Consider the following 18565-nt stretch of genomic DNA (forward strand, 5'->3'; position numbering starts at 1 on the left):
AGAGAGAGTGGATGTGGAGAGGATGTTTCCTGTAGTGGGGGAGTCGAGGACCAGAGGACACAGATAGAGTGGATGTGGAGAGGATGTTTCCTGTAGTGGGGGAGTCGAGGACCAGAGGACACAGATAGAGTGGATGTGGAGAGGATGTTTCCTGCAGTGAGAGAGTCTAGGACCAGAGGACACAGATAGAGTGGATGTGGAGAGGATGTTTCCTGCAGTGGGGGAGTCTAGGACCAAAGGACACAGATAGAGTGGATGTGGAGAGGATGTTTCCTGTAGTGGGGGAGTCGAGGACCAGAGGACACAGATAGAGTGGATGTGGAGAGGATGTTTCCTGTAGTGGGTGAGTCGAGGACCACAGGACACAGATAGAGTGGATGTGGAGAGGATGTTTTCTGTAGTGTGGGAGTCTAGGACCAAAGGACACAGATAGAGTGGATGTGGAGAGGATGTTTCCTGCAGTGGGGGAGTCTAGGACCAGAGGACACAGATAGCGTGGATGTGGAGAGGATGTTTCCTGCAGTGAGAGAGTCTAGGACCAGAGGACACAGATAGAGTGGATGTGGAGAAGATGTTTCCTGAAGTGGGGGAGTCTAGGACCAAAGGACACAGATAGAGTGGATGTGGAGAGGATGTTTCCTGTAGTGGGTGAGTCGAGGACCACAGGACACAGATAGAGTGGATGTGGAGAGGATGTTTTCTGCAGTGGGGGAGTCTAGGACCAGAGGACACAGATAGAGTGGATGTGGAGAGGATGTTTCCTGTAGTGGGGGAGTCTAGGACCAGAGGACACAGATAGGGTGGATGTGGAGAGGATGTTTCCTGTAGTGGGGGAGTCTAGGACCAGAGGACACAGATAGAGTGGATGTGGAGAGGATGTTTCCTGTAGTGGGGGAGTTGAGAACCGGAGGACACAGATAGAGTGGATGTGGAGAGGATGTTTCCTGTAGTGTGGGAGAGTCTAGGACCAGAGGACACAGATAGAGTGGATGTGGAGAGGATGTTTCCTGTAGTGGGGGAGTCGAGGACCAGAGGACACAGATAGAGTGGATGTGGAGAGGATGTTTCCTGTAGTGGGGGAGTCTAGGATCAGAGGACACAGAGAGAGTGGATGTGGAGAGGATGTTTCCTGTAGTGTGGGAGAGTCTAGGACCAGAGGACACAGATAGAGTGGATGTGGAGAGGATGTTTCCTGTAGTGGGGGAGTCGAGGACCAGAGGACACAGATAGAGTGGATGTGGAGAGGATGTTTCCTGCAGTGAGAGAGTCTAGGACCAGAGGACACAGATAGAGTGGATGTGGAGAGGATGTTTCCTGTAGTGGGGGAGTCTAGGACCAAAGGACACAGATAGAGTGGATGTGGAGAGGATGTTTCCTGTAGTGGGTGAGTCGAGGACCAGAGGACACAGATAGAGTGGATGTGGAGAGGATGTTTCCTGTAGTGGGTGAGTCGAGGACCACAGGACACAGATAGAGTGGATGTGGAGAGGATGTTTTCTGTAGTGTGGGAGTCTAGGACCAAATGACACAGATAGAGTGGATGTGGAGAGGATGTTTCCTGCAGTGGGGGAGTCTAGGACCAGAGGACACAGATAGAGTGGATGTGGAGAGGATGTTTCCTGTAGTGGGGGAGTCGAGGACCAGAGGACACAGATAGAGTGGATGTGGAGAGGATGTTTCCTGTAGTGGGGGAGTCTAGGATCAGAGGACACAGAGAGAGTGGATGTGGAGAGGATGTTTCCTGTAGTGGGGGAGTCGAGGACCAGAGGACACAGATAGAGTGGATGTGGAGAGGATGTTTCATGTAGTGGGGGAGTCTAGGACCAGAGGACACAGATAGGGTGGATGTGGAGAGGATGTTTCCTGTAGTGGGGGAGTCTAGGACCAGAGGACACAGATAGAGTGGATGTGGAGAGGATGTTTCCTGTAGTGGGGGAGTTGAGAACCGGAGGACACAGATAGAGTGGATGTGGAGAGGATGTTTCCTGTAGTGTGGGAGAGTCTAGGACCAGAGGACACAGATAGAGTGGATGTGGAGAGGATGTTTCCTGTAGTGGGGGAGTCGAGGACCAGAGGACACAGATAGAGTGGATGTGGAGAGGATGTTTCCTGTAGTGGGGGAGTCGAGGACCAGAGGACACAGATAGAGTGGATGTGGAGAGGATGTTTCCTGTAGTGGGGGAGTCTAGGATCAGAGGACACAGAGAGAGTGGATGTGGAGAGGATGTTTCCTGCAGTGGGGGAGTCTAGGACCAGAGGACACAGATAGAGTGGATGTGGAGAGGATGTTTCCTGTAGTGGGGGAGTCGAGGACCAGAGGACACAGATAGAGTGGATGTGGAGAGGATGTTTCCTGTAGTGGGGGAGTCTAGGATCAGAGGACACAGAGAGAGTGGATGTGGAGAGGATGTTTCCTGTAGTGGGGGAGTCGAGGACCAGAGGACACAGATAGAGTGGATGTGGAGAGGATGTTTCCTGTAGTGGGGGAGTCTAGGACCAGAGGACACAGATAGGGTGGATGTGGAGAGGATGTTTCCTGTAGTGGGGGAGTCTAGGACCAGAGGACACAGATAGAGTGGATGTGGAGAGGATGTTTCCTGTAGTGGGGGAGTTGAGAACCGGAGGACACAGATAGAGTGGATGTGGAGAGGATGTTTCCTGTAGTGTGGGAGAGTCTAGGACCAGAGGACACAGATAGAGTGGATGTGGAGAGGATGTTTCCTGTAGTGGGGGAGTCGAGGACCAGAGGACACAGATAGAGTGGATGTGGAGAGGATGTTTCCTGTAGTGGGGGAGTCGAGGACCAGAGGACACAGATAGAGTGGATGTGGAGAGGATGTTTCCTGTAGTGGGGGAGTCTAGGATCAGAGGACACAGAGAGAGTGGATGTGGAGAGGATGTTTCCTGTAGTGGGGGAGTCGAGGACCAGAGGACACAGATAGAGTGGATGTGGAGAGGATGTTTCCTGTAGTGGGGGAGTCGAGGACCAGAGGACACAGATAGAGTGGATGTGGAGAGGATGTTTCCTGCAGTGAGAGAGTCTAGGACCAGAGGACACAGATAGAGTGGATGTGGAGAGGATGTTTCCTGTAGTGGGGGAGTCTAGGACCAAAGGACACAGATAGAGTGGATGTGGAGAGGATGTTTCCTGTAGTGGGTGAGTCGAGGACCAGAGGACACAGATAGAGTGGATGTGGAGAGGATGTTTCCTGTAGTGGGTGAGTCGAGGACCACAGGACACAGATAGAGTGGATGTGGAGAGGATGTTTTCTGTAGTGTGGGAGTCTAGGACCAAAGGACACAGATAGAGTGGATGTGGAGAGGATGTTTCCTGTAGTGGGGGAGTCTAGGATCAGAGGACACAGAGAGAGTGGATGTGGAGAGGATGTTTCCTGCAGTGGGGGAGTCTAGGACCAGAGGACACAGATAGAGTGGATGTGGAGAGGATGTTTCCTGTAGTGGGGGAGTCGAGGACCAGAGGACACAGATAGAGTGGATGTGGAGAGGATGTTTCCTGTAGTGGGGGAGTCTAGGATCAGAGGACACAGAGAGAGTGGATGTGGAGAGGATGTTTCCTGTAGTGGGGGAGTCGAGGACCAGAGGACACAGATAGAGTGGATGTGGAGAGGATGTTTCCTGTAGTGGGGGAGTCTAGGACCAGAGGACACAGATAGGGTGGATGTGGAGAGGATGTTTCCTGTAGTGGGGGAGTCTAGGACCAGAGGACACAGATAGAGTGGATGTGGAGAGGATGTTTCCTGTAGTGGGGGAGTTGAGAACCGGAGGACACAGATAGAGTGGATGTGGAGAGGATGTTTCCTGTAGTGTGGGAGAGTCTAGGACCAGAGGACACAGATAGAGTGGATGTGGAGAGGATGTTTCCTGTAGTGGGGGAGTCGAGGACCAGAGGACACAGATAGAGTGGATGTGGAGAGGATGTTTCCTGTAGTGGGGGAGTCGAGGACCAGAGGACACAGATAGAGTGGATGTGGAGAGGATGTTTCCTGTAGTGGGGGAGTCTAGGATCAGAGGACACAGAGAGAGTGGATGTGGAGAGGATGTTTCCTGTAGTGGGGGAGTCGAGGACCAGAGGACACAGATAGAGTGGATGTGGAGAGGATGTTTCCTGTAGTGGGGGAGTCGAGGACCAGAGGACACAGATAGAGTGGATGTGGAGAGGATGTTTCCTGCAGTGAGAGAGTCTAGGACCAGAGGACACAGATAGAGTGGATGTGGAGAGGATGTTTCCTGTAGTGGGGGAGTCTAGGACCAAAGGACACAGATAGAGTGGATGTGGAGAGGATGTTTCCTGTAGTGGGTGAGTCGAGGACCAGAGGACACAGATAGAGTGGATGTGGAGAGGATGTTTCCTGTAGTGGGTGAGTCGAGGACCACAGGACACAGATAGAGTGGATGTGGAGAGGATGTTTTCTGTAGTGTGGGAGTCTAGGACCAAAGGACACAGATAGAGTGGATGTGGAGAGGATGTTTCCTGCAGTGGGGGAGTCTAGGACCAGAGGACACAGATAGAGTGGATGTGGAGAGGATGTTTCCTGTAGTGGGGGAGTCGAGGACCAGAGGACACAGATAGAGTGGACGTGGAGAGGATGTTTCCTGTAGTGGGGGAGTCTAGGATCAGAGGACACAGAGAGAGTGGATGTGGAGAGGATGTTTCCTGTAGTGGGGGAGTCGAGGACCAGAGGACACAGATAGAGTGGATGTGGAGAGGATGTTTCCTGTAGTGGGGGAGTCGAGGACCAGAGGACACAGATAGAGTGGATGTGGAGAGGATGTTTCCTGCAGTGAGAGAGTCTAGGACCAGAGGACACAGATAGAGTGGATGTGGAGAAGATGTTTCCTGTAGTGGGGGAGTCTAGGACCAAAGGACACAGATAGAGTGGATGTGGAGAGGATGTTTCCTGTAGTGGGTGAGTCGAGGACCAGAGGACACAGATAGAGTGGATGTGGAGAGGATGTTTCCTGTAGTGGGGGAGTCTAGGACCAGAGGACACAGATAGGGTGGATGTGGAGAGGATGTTTCCTGTAGTGGGGGAGTCTAGGACCAGAGGACACAGATAGAGTGGATGTGGAGAGGATGTTTCCTGTAGTGGGGGAGTTGAGAACCGGAGGACACAGATAGAGTGGATGTGGAGAGGATGTTTCCTGTAGTGGGGGGGGTCTAGGACCAGAGGACACAAACAGAGTGGATGTGGAGAGGATGTTTCCTGTAGTGGGGGGGTCTAGGAGCAGAGGACACGGTCTCAGAACGGAGGGATGTCCTTTATGAACGATGAGGAATTTCTTTAGCCAGGTTGTGGTGAATCCGCGGGGTGTTTTCGGGCTCCGGGAGGGGTGTCGGTTTGCCGGAGGGACGGACACACACACCCACCTTGGGCTTGCTGGCTCCCCTCTGCTTGCTGGCCCTCTGCTCGCGGTCCAGCCGTCGCCGCTGGAGCTCGGGGCCGACGGCCTGCTCCAGGTGAACCACCTGCTGTAAGGCCACTTGTCCCACCAGGCTCACCAGGTTGGTCAGCAGGTGGACGGACAGCTCGGTCGCCGCACCTGGGGAGGGGAAACGGATCGGGGGGGGGGGGGGGGATGTGGTCATAAAGAAGGCTAGACAGCAGCTCTACTTCAGACAGCGGGGGAAACCTGCGCCATCAAAGCTATCCAACAGTGAAAGGGCAGACGCGGAATGCTGGAGGAACCCGGCCGGCCGGACAAGTCTCGGCCCGAAACGTCGACCATTTACAGACGCCGCCTGGCCTGTCAGCTTCCTCCAGCATTTCGTGTGTGTTGCTCCGGATTTCCCGCGTCAGCAGATATTCTCTCTCGTTTCTGAACAGCGAACGGCCCAGACAGAGCGGAAGCGGACAGAATGTTTCCTGCAGCCCACTGCTCTACTCTCCCTACACCCACGGCTGCGTGGCCAGGCACGGTTCAGATACCATCTGTAAACTTGCAGACGACACAACCGTCGTTGGTGGAATCTCAGGTGGTGACGAGAGGGCGTACAGGAGTGAGATATGCCAACTAGCGGAGTGGTGTCACAGCAACGACCTGGCACTCAACGTCAGTCAGTCCAGAGAGCCGATTGTGGACTTCAGGAAGGGTCAGACGAGGGAACACATCCCCGATATATAGATATATTGTACTCTACTCTCCCTACCCCCACGACTGCGTGGCCAGGCACGGCTCAGACCCCATCTGTAAATTTCCAGACGACACAACCGTCGTTGGTGGAATCTCAGGTGGTGACGAGAGGGCGTACAGGAGTGAGATATGCCAACTAGCGGAGTGGTGTCACAGCAACGACCTGGCACTCAACGTCAGTCAGTCCAGAGAGCCGATTGTGGACTTCAGGAAGGGTCAGACGAGGGAACACACACCGATCCTCACAGAGGGATCAGAAGTGGAGAGAGTGAGCAGCTTCAAGTTCCCGGCTGTCGAGATCTCTGAGGATCCGACCTGGTCCCAACACATCGATGTAGTCATAAAGAAGGCGAGACAGCGGCTGTACTTCATTAGGAGTTTGAGGAGATTGGACCCGTCAACGAATACACTCAAAAACTTCTCTAGTTGTACCGTGGAGAGCATTCTGACAGGCTGCATCACTGCCTGGTACGGAGGGGCTACTGCACAGGACCGAAAGAAGCTGCAGAGGGTTGTAAATCTGATCAGCTCCATCTCGGACACCGGCCTACAAAGTACGCGGGACATCTTCAGGGAGCGGTGTCTCAGAAAGGCAGCGTCCGTTATTAAGGACCCCCCAGCTCCCAGGGCATGCCCTTTTCTCACTGTCACCGTCAGGGAGGAGGTACAGGAGCCTGAAGGGACACACTCAGTGATTCAGGAACAGCCCCTTCCCCTCTGCCATCAGGGAGGAGGTACAGGAGCCTGAAGGGACACACTCAGTGATTCAGGAACAGCCCCTTCCCCTCTGCCATCAGGGAGGAGGTACAGGAGCCTGAAGACACACCCTCAGAGATTCAGGAACAGCTTCTTCCCCTCTGCCATCAGGGAGGAGGTACAGGAGCCCGAAGGCACACACTCAGAGATTCAGGAACAGCTTCTTCCCCTCTGCCGTCCGATTCCTAAATGAACATTGAACCCTTGGACACTAACCCACTTTTTAAAAAATATATACAGTATTTCTGTTTGAATAGATTTTTAAAAATCTATTCAATGTACGTAATTGATTTACTTGTTCATTTAATGTTTTATTTATTATTATTATTAATCTTCTCTCTCTGCTAGAATACGTACGTCATTGAACTGCTGCTGCTAAGTTAGCGAATTTCACGTCACATGCCGCTGACAACAAACCCCGATTCTCGTTCTGATTCTGAGAAGTGCGGGGCAAGTTTTTTTCCCTCACTACCGGGACCCTGAGAGCAGGCAGGCGGAGAAGGGGTTTATTTCCAATTCTATTTGCCCGGCGCGACATCTTTGGCCGTGGGGCCTGTTCCACGCGCTGGGGAGGGAGAGGTCACCAGGAGGTCCTGTAAACACAGAGGCACCCACTCCACCCCTGGATGGCAGAGCCCGGCACGAGCTTCAAACCCCCCCCCCCTTACCTTTGCCCTCCTCCGATTGGGCGCTGGGCAGCGGGGAGCCTCCGCCTTGGGGCTCCGGGCTGACGAGGAGCCGGGAGCAGCGGAGGAGGAGGCTCCCGCACAGCTGGTCCGGATTCTCGGCCAGACGGTAGAGCAGGGAGACAGCGGACTCGGCGAAGGGGCGCCAGTACAGGCTGGGGGCCGAGAAGCCTTTGTGGGGGGAGAGGAACGGGGAGACAAGAAAGGCATGATTAACACAGGGCCGACCAACAACCACCCCCCCCCCCCCTCACCTTACCCCGCCGCGGCCTGGGGCCAGCCCTTACCTTCCGTCACGGCCGAGCAGAGATGGGCGAAGAGGGGGTGGTCCGCGGGCAGGCGGAAGGGAGCCTCACTCCGTCCGGGAACGCCCTGCTGCAAGGAACGAGAGAGCGGGTGAGTCGAGGGCCGCCCCACCCTGCACGCGGGCGTCTTGGCAGTGCCTGAGAACGGGACCACGATTGTAAACGAGGTAGGAGAGTGGCAATCTGATTGGACGAGGACTGACCAATCAGGAGAGAGGGAGTGACGACGGGGGCATAAATACCACCGGGCCAGATCGTCCCCAGTGAAGGTGGTTACTCGATTGTCAGGATGATAATGTGGCGAATTGGATCAGCAAATTCGCTGACGATACAAAGACTGGAGGTGTAGTGGACAGTGAGGAAGGTTTTCAAAGCTCGCAGAGGGATTTGGACCAGTTGGTGGAACGGGCAGAAAAATGGCAGATGGAGTTTAATGCGGACAAGTGTGAGGTATTGCACTTCAGAAGGAAAAACCAAGGTAGAACATACAAGGTAAAAGGTGGGACACTGAGGAGTGCAGTAGAACAGAGGGATCTGCGAGTACAGATACATAATTCCCTAAAAGTGGCGTCACGGGTAGATCGGGTCGTAAAGAGACCTTTTGGTACATTGGCCTTTATAAATCAAAGTATTGAGTATAAGAGTTGGAATGTTATGGTGAGGTCGTATAAGGCATTGGTGAGGCCGAATTTGGAGTATTGTGTACAGTTTTGGTCACCGAATTACAGGAAGGATATTAATAAGGTTGAAAGAGTGCAGAGAAAGTTTACAAGGATGTTGCCGGGACTTGAGAAACTGAGTTACAGAGAAAGGTTGAACAGGTTAGGACTTTATTCCCTGGAGCGTAGGAGAATGAGGGGAGACTTGATAGAGGTGGATAAAATTATGATGGATATAGATAGAATGAATGCAAGCAGACTTTTTCCACTGAGGTTAGGAGAGAGAAAAAGCAGAGGTCATGGGTTAAGGGTGAAGGGGGAAAAATTTAAAGGGAACATGGGGGGGGGGTGGGGGCTTCCTCACACAGGGAGTGGTGGGAGTGTGGAATGAGCTGCCAGATGAAGTGGTGAATGCGGGCTCACTTTTAACATTTAAGATAAACCTGGACAGGTACACGGATGAGAGGGGTACGGAGGGATATGGTCCGGGTGCAGGTCAGTGGTACTGGGCAGAAAAACGGTTCGGCACAGCCAAGAAGGGCCGAAAGGCCTGTTTCTGTGCAGTAATGTCCTGTGGTTCAATGATTAACTGGCGCTCACTGGATGCCTTCTGTTTCTCGTGCCATCCTCTGCAGACACAACAGACGGTCGTGCGTGGAAACTCCAGCAGTTTCCGAGAAAGTCAGACCGCCCCATCTGGCTCCAATCATCAACACCACGGTCAAGGTCACATCTCGCCCCCCCCCCCCCACTCCGGTTGGTCCGACGGACACCAAATGAGCCTCGTGACCACGCCAGCGTGTTTTATTGCTGCCCCATGATTGGCCGATTAGATATCAGCCATTCGGCACGGGGACAGTGGGCACCCACTGTGCTTACGGCCTCACCTGAACAAGACAGCGGCAGTTTCCCGTCTCTCCGCCCGGCTGACGAAAGGAAGTCAATTTAAAAATTACCAAGCTCCAACTTGACCGATTAACTAGCCTCAGGCCTTCTTTATCGCCCTGCCAACTTGCACTGCCACGTTCACAGAGCTGTGTGAACTTGCACCCTGAGAACTCTCCGAACATTAACGTACGTTAACAGATTCCCGTCTTCTTAACAGTGTACGCTGTATCTCTCAGTCTCTCTCTCTCGGGGGGAGATCTGTACACTGACCTGTGTCTCTCAGTCCCTCTCTCTCAGGGGGAGATCTGTACACTAACCGGTGTCCCTCAGTCCCCCTCTCTCAGGGGGAGATCTGTACACTGACCGGTGTCTCTCAGTCCCTCTCTCTCAGGTGGAGATCTGTACACTGACCGGTGTCTCTCAGTCCCTCTCTCTCAGAGGGAGATCGGTACACTGACCGGTGTCTCTCAGTCCCTCCCTCTCAGGGGGAGATCTGTACACTGACCGATGTCTCTCAGTCCCTCTCTCTCAGGGGGAGATCTGTACACTGACCGCTGTCTCTCAGTCCCTCTCTCTCAGGGGGAGATCTGTACACTGACCGATGTCTCTCAGTCCCTCTCTCTCGGGGGAGATCTGTACACTGACCGATGTCTCTCAGTCCCTCTCTCTCGGGGGAGATCTGTACACTGACCGGTGTCTCTCAGTCCCTCTCTCTCAGGGGGAGATCGGTACACTGACCGGTCTCTCTCAGTCCCTCTCACTCAGGGGGAGATCTGTACACTGACCGGTGTCTCTCAGTCCCCCTCTCTCAGGGGGAGATCTGTACACTGACCGGTGTCACTCAGTCCCTCTCTCTCAGGGGGAGACCTGTACACTGACCGGTGTCTCTCAGTCTCTCTCTCTCAGGGGGAGATCTGTACACTGACCGGTGTCTCTCAGGGGGAGATCTGCACACTGTCCGGTGTCTCTCAGTCCCTCCCTCTCAGGGGAGATCGGTACACTGACCGGAGTCTCTCAGTCCCTCTCTCTCAGGGGGAGATCCGTACACTGACCGGTGTCTCTCAGTCCCTCTCTCTCAGGGGGAGATCGGTACACTGACCGGTGTCTCTCAGTCCCTCTCTCTCAGGGGGAGATCTGTACACTGACCGGTGTCTCTCAGTCCCTCTCTCTCAGGGGGAGATTTGTACACTGACCGGTGTCTCTCAGTCCCTCTCTCTCTGGGGGAGATCTGTACACTGACCGGTGTCTGTCAGTCCCTCTCTCTCAGGGGGAGATCTGTACACTGACCGGTGTCTCTCAGTCCCTCTCTCTCAGGGGGAGATCTGTACACTGACCGATGTCTCTCAGTCCCTCTCTCTCAGGGGGAGATCTGTACACTGACCGCTGTCTCTCAGTCCCTCTCTCTCAGGGGGAGATCTGTACACTGACCGATGTCTCTCAGTCCCTCTCTCTCTGGGGGAGAGATCTGTACACTGACCGGTGTCTCTCAGTTCCTCTCTCTCAGGGGGAGATCTGTACACTGACCGGTGTCTCTCAGTCCCTCTCTCTCTGGGGGAGATCTGTACACTGAACGTCTCTCTCAGTCCCTCTCTCTCAGGGGGAGATCTGTACACTGACCGGTGTCTCTCAGTCCCTCACTCTCAGGGGGAGATCTGTACACTGACCGGTGTCTCTCAGTCCCTCTCTCTCAGGGGGAGATCTGTACACTGAACGGTGTCTCTCAGTCCCTCTCTCTCAGGGGAGATCTGTACACTGACCGATGTCTCTCAGTCCCTCTCTCTCTGGGGGAGATCTGTACACTGACCGGTGTCTCTCAGACCCTCTCTCTCAGGGGGAGATCTGTACACTGACCGGTGTCACTCAGTCCCCCTCTCTCAGGGGGAGATCTGTACACCGGTGTCTCTCAGTCCCTCTCTCTCAGGGGGAGATCTGTACACTGACCGGTGTCTCTCAGTCCCTCTCTCTCAGGGGGAGATCTGTACACTGACAGGTGTCTCTCAGTCCCTCTCTCTCAGGGGGTGATCTGTACACTGACCTGTGTCTCTCAGTCCCTCTCTCTCAGTGAGAGATCTGTACACTGACCGGTGTCTCTCAGTCCCTCTCTCTCTGGTGGTGATCTGTACACTGACCGGTGTCTCTCAGTCCCTCTCTCTCAGGGGGAGATCTGTACACTGACCGGTGTCTCTCAGTTCCTCTCTCTCAGGGGGAGATCTGTACACTGACCGGTGTCTCTCAGTCCCTCTCTCTCTCTGGGGGAGATCTGTACACTGACCGGTGTCTCTCAGTCCCTCTCTCTCAGGGGGAGATCTGTACACTGACAGGTATCTCTCAGTCCCTCTCTCTCAGGGGGAGATCTGTACACTGACCGGTGTCTCTCAGTCCCTCTCTCTCAGGGGGAGATCTGTACACTGACCGTTGTCTCTCAGTCCCTCTCTCTCAGGGGGAGATCTGTACACTGACCGGTGTCTCTCAGTCCCTCTCTCTCTGGTGGTGATCTGTACACTGACCGGTGTCTCTCAGTCCCTCTCTCTCAGGGGGAGATCTGTACACTGACCGGTGTCTCTCAGTCCCTGTCTCTCAGGGGGAGATCTGTACACTGACCGGTGTCTCTCAGTACCTCTCTCTCAGTGAGAGATCTGTACACTGACCGGTGTCTCTCAGTCCCTCTCTCTCAGGGCGAGATCTGCACACTGACCTGTGTCTCTCAGTCCCTCTCTCTCGGGGGGAGATCTGTACACCGGTGTCTCTCAGTCCCTCTCTCTCAGGGGGAGATCTGTACACTGACCGGTGTCTCTCAGTCCCTCTCTCTCTGGGGGAGATCTGTACACTGACCTGTGTCTCTCAGTCCCTCTCTCTCAGTGAGAGATCTGTACACTGACCGGTGTCTCTCAGTCCCTCTCTCTCTGGTGGTGATCTGTACACTGACCGGTGTCTCTCAGTCCCTCTCTCTCAGGGGGAGATCTGTACACTGACCGGTGTCTCTCAGGGGGAGATCTGTACACAGACCGGTGTCTCTCAGTCCCTTGCTCTCAGGTGGAGATCTGTACACTGACCGGTGTCTCTCAGTCCCTCTCTCTCAGGGGGAGATCTGTACACTGACCGGTGTCTCTCAGTCCCTCTCTCTCAGGGGGAGATCTGTACACTGACCAGTGTCTCTCAGTCCCTCTCTCTCAGGGGGAGATATGTACACTGACCGGTGTCTCTCAGTCCCTCTCTCTCAGGGGGAGATCTGTACACTGACCGGTGTCTCTCAGTCCCTCTCTCTCAGGGGGAGATCTGTACACTGACCGGTATCTCTCAGTCCCTCTCTCTCAGGGGGAGATCTGTACACTGACCGGTGTCTCTCAGTCCCTCTCTCTCAGGGGGAGATCTGTACACTGACCTGTGTCTCTCAGTCCCTCTCTGTCAGGGGGAGATCTGTACACTGACCGGTGTCTCTCAGTCCCTCTCTCTCAGGGGGAGATCTGTACACTGACCGGTGTCTCTCAGTCCCTCTCTCTCAGGGGGTAATCTGTACACTGACCTGTGTCTCTCAGTCCCTCTCTCTCAGTGAGAGATCTGTACACTGACCGGTGTCTCTCAGTCCCTCTCTCTCTGGTGGTGATCTGTACACTGACCGGTGTCTCTCAGTCCCTCTCTCTCAGGGGGAGATCTGTACACTGACCGGTGTCTCTCAGGGGGAGATCTGTACACAGACCGGTGTCTCTCAGTCCCTTGCTCTCAGGTGGAGATCTGTACACTGACCGGTGTCTCTCAGTCCCTTGCTCTCAGGTGGAGATCTGTACACTGACCGGTGTCTCTCAGTCCCTCTCTCTCAGGGGGAGATCTGTACACTGACCGGTGTCTCTCAGTCCCTCTCTCTCAGGGGGAGATCTGTACACTGACCGGTGTCTCTCAGTCCCTCTCTCTCAGGGGGAGATATGTACACTGACCGGTGTCTCTCAGTCCCTCTCTCTCAGGGGGAGATCTGTACACTGACCGGTGTCTCTCAGTCCCTCTCTCTCAGGGGGAGATCTGTACACTGACCGGTATCTCTCAGTCCCTCTCTCTCAGGGGGAGATCTGTACACTGACCGGTGTCTCTCAGTCCCTCTCTCTCAGGGGGAGATCTGTACACTGACCTGTGTCTCTCAGTCCCTCTCTGTCAGGGGGAGATCTGTACACTGACCGGTGTCTCTCAGTCCCTCTCTCTCAGGGGGAGATCTGTACACTGACCGGTGTCTGTCAGTCACACTCTCTCAGGGGGAGATCTGTACACTGACCGGTGTCTCTCAGTCCCTCTCTCTCAGGGGGAGATCTGTACACTGACAGGTGTCTCTCAGTCCCTCTCTCTCAGGGGGAGATCAGTACACTGACCGGTGTCTCTCAGTCCCTCTCCGTCAGGGAGAGATCTGTACACTGACCGGTGTCTCTCAGTCCCTCTCTCTCAGGGGGAGATCTGTACACTGACCGGTGTCTCTCATTCCCTCTATCTCAGGGGGAGATCTGTACACTGACCGGTGTCTCTCAGGGGGAGATCTGTACACTGACAGGTGTCTCTCAGTCCCTCTCTCTCAGGGGGAGATCAGTACACTGACCGGTGTCTCTCAGTCCCTCTCTCTCAGGGGGAGATCTGTGCACTGACCGGTGTCTCTCAGTCCCTCTCTCTCTGGGGGAGATCTGTACACTGACCGGTGTCTCTCCGTCCCTCTCTCTCAGGGGGAGATCTGTACACTGACCAGTGTGTCTCAGTCCCTCTCTCTCAGGGGGAGATCGGAACACTGACCGGTGTCTCTCAGTCCCTCTCTCTCCAGGGGAAATCTGTACACTGACCGGTGTCTCTCAGTCCCTCTCTCTCAGGGGGAGATCTGTACACTGACCAGTGTGTCTCAGTCCCTCTCTCTCAGGGGGAGATCGGAACACTGACCGGTGTCTCTCAGTCCCTCTCTCTCAAGGGGAAATTTGTACACTGACAGGTGTCTCTCAGTCCCTCTCTCTCAGGGGGAGATCTGTACACTGACCGCTGTCTCTCAGACCCTCTCTCTCTGGTGGTGATCTGTACACTGACCGGTGCCTCTCAGTCCCTCTCTCTCTGGGGGAGATCTGTACACTGACAGGTGTCTCTCAGTCCCTCTCTCTCAGGGGGTGATCTGTACACTGACCTGTGTCACTCAGTCCCTCTCTCTCAGGGGGAGATCTGTACACTGACCTGTGTCACTCAGTCCCTCTCTCTCAGGGGGAGATCTGTACACTGACCGGTGTCTCTCAGTCCCTCTCTCTCTGGGGGAGATCTGTACACTGACCGGTGTCTCTCAGTCCCTCTCCGTCAGGGAGAGATCTGTGCAATTACAAGAGTAGACTGTAATCTGCTTAGTTTAAGGTGGGTGTGGTGTCAGAATGGCCTACCTTCTTAGAGTTTGAGAGTTTTCCAATAGCAAGGCAGATGTCCCGGGCGAGCTGATAGTCCTGGGATGCTTGTGACCCCAATCCGACAGTGTAAAGGGTCTCCAGGTTACTGCCCACAATCTCCGGTTCACCTCTGCATAGAGAGTGTAGGGTTGACAAGCTCACTCCACACATTCCGAGGGTCAGACACAGAGTGAATCTCCCTCCCCACCGTCCCATCACACACTCCCGGGGTCAGACACAGAGTGAATCTCCCTCCACACCGTCCCATCACACACTCCCGGGGTCAGACACAGAGTGAATCTCCCTCCACACCGTCCCATCACACACTCCCGGGGTCAGACACAGAGTGAATCTCCCTCCGGACCTTCCCATCACACACTCCCGGAGTCAGACACAGAGTGAATCTCCCTCCACACCGTCCCATCACACACTCCCGGGGTCAGACACAGAGTGAATCTCCCTCCACACCGTCCAATCACACACTCCCGGGGTCAGACACAGAGTGAATCTCCCTCCACACCGTCCCATCACACACTCCCGGGGTCAGACACACAGTGAATCTCCCTCCACACCGTCCCATCACACACTCCCGGGGTCAGACACACAGTGAATCTCCCTCCTCACCGTCCCATCACACACACCCGGGGTCAGACACAGAGTGAATCCCCCTCCTCACCGTCCCATCACACACTCCCGGGGTCAGACACAGAGTGAATCCCCCTCCTCACCGTCCCATCACACACACCCAGGGTCAGACACAGAGTGAATCCCCCTCCACACCGTCCCATCACACACTCCCGGGGTCAGACACAGAGTGAATCTCCCTGCTCACCGTCCCATCACACACACCCGGGGTCAGACACAGAGTGAATCCCCCTCCTCACCGTCCCATCACACACTCCCGGGGTCAGACACAGAGTGAATCCCCCTCCTCACCGTCCCATCACACACACCCGGGGTCAGACACAGAGTGAATCCCCCTCCACACCGTCCCATCACACACTCCCGGGGTCAGACACAGAGTGAATCTCCCTCCTCACCGTCCCATCACACACTCCCAGGGTCAGACACAGAGTGAATCTCCCTCCTCACCGTCCCATCACACACTCCCGGGGTCAGACACAGAGTGAATCTCCTTCCGCACCGTCCCATCACACACTCCCGGGGTCTGACACAGAGTGAATCTCCCTCCACACCGTCCCATCACACACTCCCGGGGTCAGACACACAGTGAATCTCCCTCCTCACCGTCCCATCACACACTCCCGGGGTCTGACACAGAGTGAATCTCCCTCCACACCGTCCCATCACACACGCCCGGGGTCAGACACAGAGTGAATCTCCCTCCGCACCGTCCCATCACACACTCCCGGGGTCAGACCCAGAGTGAATCTCCGTCCCCACCGTCCCATCACACACTCCCGGGGTCAGACACAGAGTTAATCTCACTCCACACCGTCTCATCACACACTCCCGGGGTCAGACACAGAGTGAATCTCCCTCCACACCGTCACATCACACACTCACAGGGTCAGACACAGAGTGAATCTCCCTCCTCACCGTCCCATCACACACTCCCGGGGTCAGACACAGAGTGAATCTCCCTCCACACCGTCCCATCACACACTCCCGGGGTCAGACACAGAGTGAATCTCCCTCCACACCGTCCCATCACACACTCCCGGGGTCAGACACAGATTGCTACTTCCTCTGCACACTCATACCCGAGAAGTGTTAGCAATTTTGGGCCTTCTATATCAGCAGATATTTCAGAGATTTCAAACTGGTGCAGTTTTTGACTGTAGAAGGGGGAAGCAGAGCCTTGCGTCAGGTTTCGAGAACCTTTAGTCTCGCACAGACACAGACTGTTAGCGGGAAGAAGACTGGGGCTCTTTCGGGAACTTATGAGGAGGAACCCTTCTTCCGAGACAAACACATCCCACCACACTGTAACCCACTCCCGGGGATCTGTTAATCTAAATATAAACCCTCCTGACCCCTGGATTAGATCCCAGTCTGTAACCCACTCCCGGGGATCTGTTATTCTATATATAAACCCCCCGAACCCCTGGATTAGACCCCAGTCTGTAACCCACTCCCGGGGATCTGTTATTCTGTATATAACCCCCTGAACCCCTGGATTAGATCCCAGTCTGTAACCCACTCCCGGGGATCTTTATTCTATATATAAACCCCCCGAACACCTGGATTAGATCCCAGTCTGTAACCCACTCCCGGGGATCTGTTATTCTATATATAAACCCCCCGAACCCCTGGATTAGACCCCAGTCTGTAACCCACTCCCGGGGATCTGTTATTCTATATATAACCCCCCCCGAACCCCTGGATTAGATCCCAGTCTGTAACCCACTCCCGGGGATCTGTTATTCCATATATAAACCCCCCAAACCCCTGGATTAGATCCCAGCCTGTAACTCACTCCCAGGGATCTGTTATTCTATATATAAACCCCCCCAAACTCCGGGTTTAGATCCCAGTCTGTTATCCACTCCCAGGTATCTGTTATTCTGTATATAAATATTTATTCTGACACTTATCACCATCGTAGGGTGTGTGTGAAGATTTAGATGGACAAGGACATTACTGTGACCAGAGGGTGAATCTCCTCTGCACCCTCTCTAATCCAGGCAGCATCCTGGTGAATCTCCTCTGCACCCTCTCTAATCCAGGCAGAGTCCCGGTGAATCTCCTCTGCACCCTCTCTAATCCAGGCAGCGTCCTGGTGAATCTCCTCTGTACCCTCTCTAATCCAGGCAGCGTCCTGGTGAATCTCCTCTGCACCCTCTCTAATCCAGGCAGAGTCCCGGTGAATCTCCTCTGCACCCTCTCTAATCCAGGCAGCATCCTGGTGAATCTCCTCTGCACCCTCTCTAATCCAGGCAGAGTCCCGGTGAATCTCCTCTGCACCCTCTCTAATCCAGGCAGCATCCTGGTGAATCTCCTCTGCACCCTCTCTAATCCAGGCAGCGTCCAAGTGAATCTCCTCTGCACCCTCTCTAATCCAGGCAGCGTTCTGGTGAATCTCCTCTGCACCCTCTCTAATCCAGGCAGCGTCCTGGTGAATCTCCTCTGCACCCTCGCTAATCCAGGCAGCGTCCTGGTGAATCTCCTCTGCACCCTCTCTAATCCAGGCAGCATCCTGGTGAATCTCCTCTGCACCCTCTCTAATCCAGGCAGCGTCCTGGTGAATCTCCTCTGCACCCTCTCTAATCCAGGCCGCGTCCCGGTGAATCTCCTCTGCACCCTCTCTAATCCAGGCCGCGTCCCGGTGAATCTCCTCTGCACCCTCTCTAATCCAGGCAGCGTCCTGCTGAATCTCCTCTGCACCCTCTCTAATCCAGGCAGCGTCCTGGTGAATCTCCTCTGCACCCTCTCTAATCCAGGCAGCATCCTGGTGAATCTCCTCTGCACCCTCTCTAATCCAGGCAGCATCCTGGTGAATCTCCTCTGCACCCTCTCTAATCCAGGCAGCATCCTGGTGAATCTCCTCTGCACCCTCTCTAATCCAGGCCGCGTCCCGGTGAATCTCCTCTGCACCCTCTCTAATCCAGGCAGCGTCCTGGTGAATCTCCTATGCACCCTCTCTAATCCAGGCCGCGTCCCGGTGAATCTCCTCTGCACCCTCTCTAATCCAGACAGCATCCTGGTGAATCTCCTCTGCACCCTCTCTAATCCAGGCAGCGTCCTGGTGAATCTCCTCTGCACCCTCT

The 18565-nt window shown here is 54.7% G+C and overlaps 1 protein-coding gene across 1 annotated transcript in view; it reads right to left on the bottom strand.

The window, feature by feature from the left end:
• ncapd2 (non-SMC condensin I complex, subunit D2) overlaps positions 1-18565 on the bottom strand; it is a 57446-nt gene that overhangs the window by 26680 nt on the left and 12201 nt on the right. Inside the window, exons 5-8 of the mRNA XM_059959808.1 lie at positions 14832-14964; positions 7883-7970; positions 7578-7766; positions 5390-5562 (exon numbers count right to left, since the gene is read on the bottom strand). Coding sequence (XP_059815791.1) covers positions 5390-5562; positions 7578-7766; positions 7883-7970; positions 14832-14964 — 583 coding nt within the window. The remainder of the gene's footprint in view (positions 1-5389; positions 5563-7577; positions 7767-7882; positions 7971-14831; positions 14965-18565) is intronic.

This window comes from Hypanus sabinus, unplaced genomic scaffold (assembly GCF_030144855.1).
Source record: "Hypanus sabinus isolate sHypSab1 unplaced genomic scaffold, sHypSab1.hap1 scaffold_1871, whole genome shotgun sequence".
NCBI classification, from domain to species: Eukaryota; Metazoa; Chordata; class Chondrichthyes; order Myliobatiformes; family Dasyatidae; genus Hypanus; species Hypanus sabinus.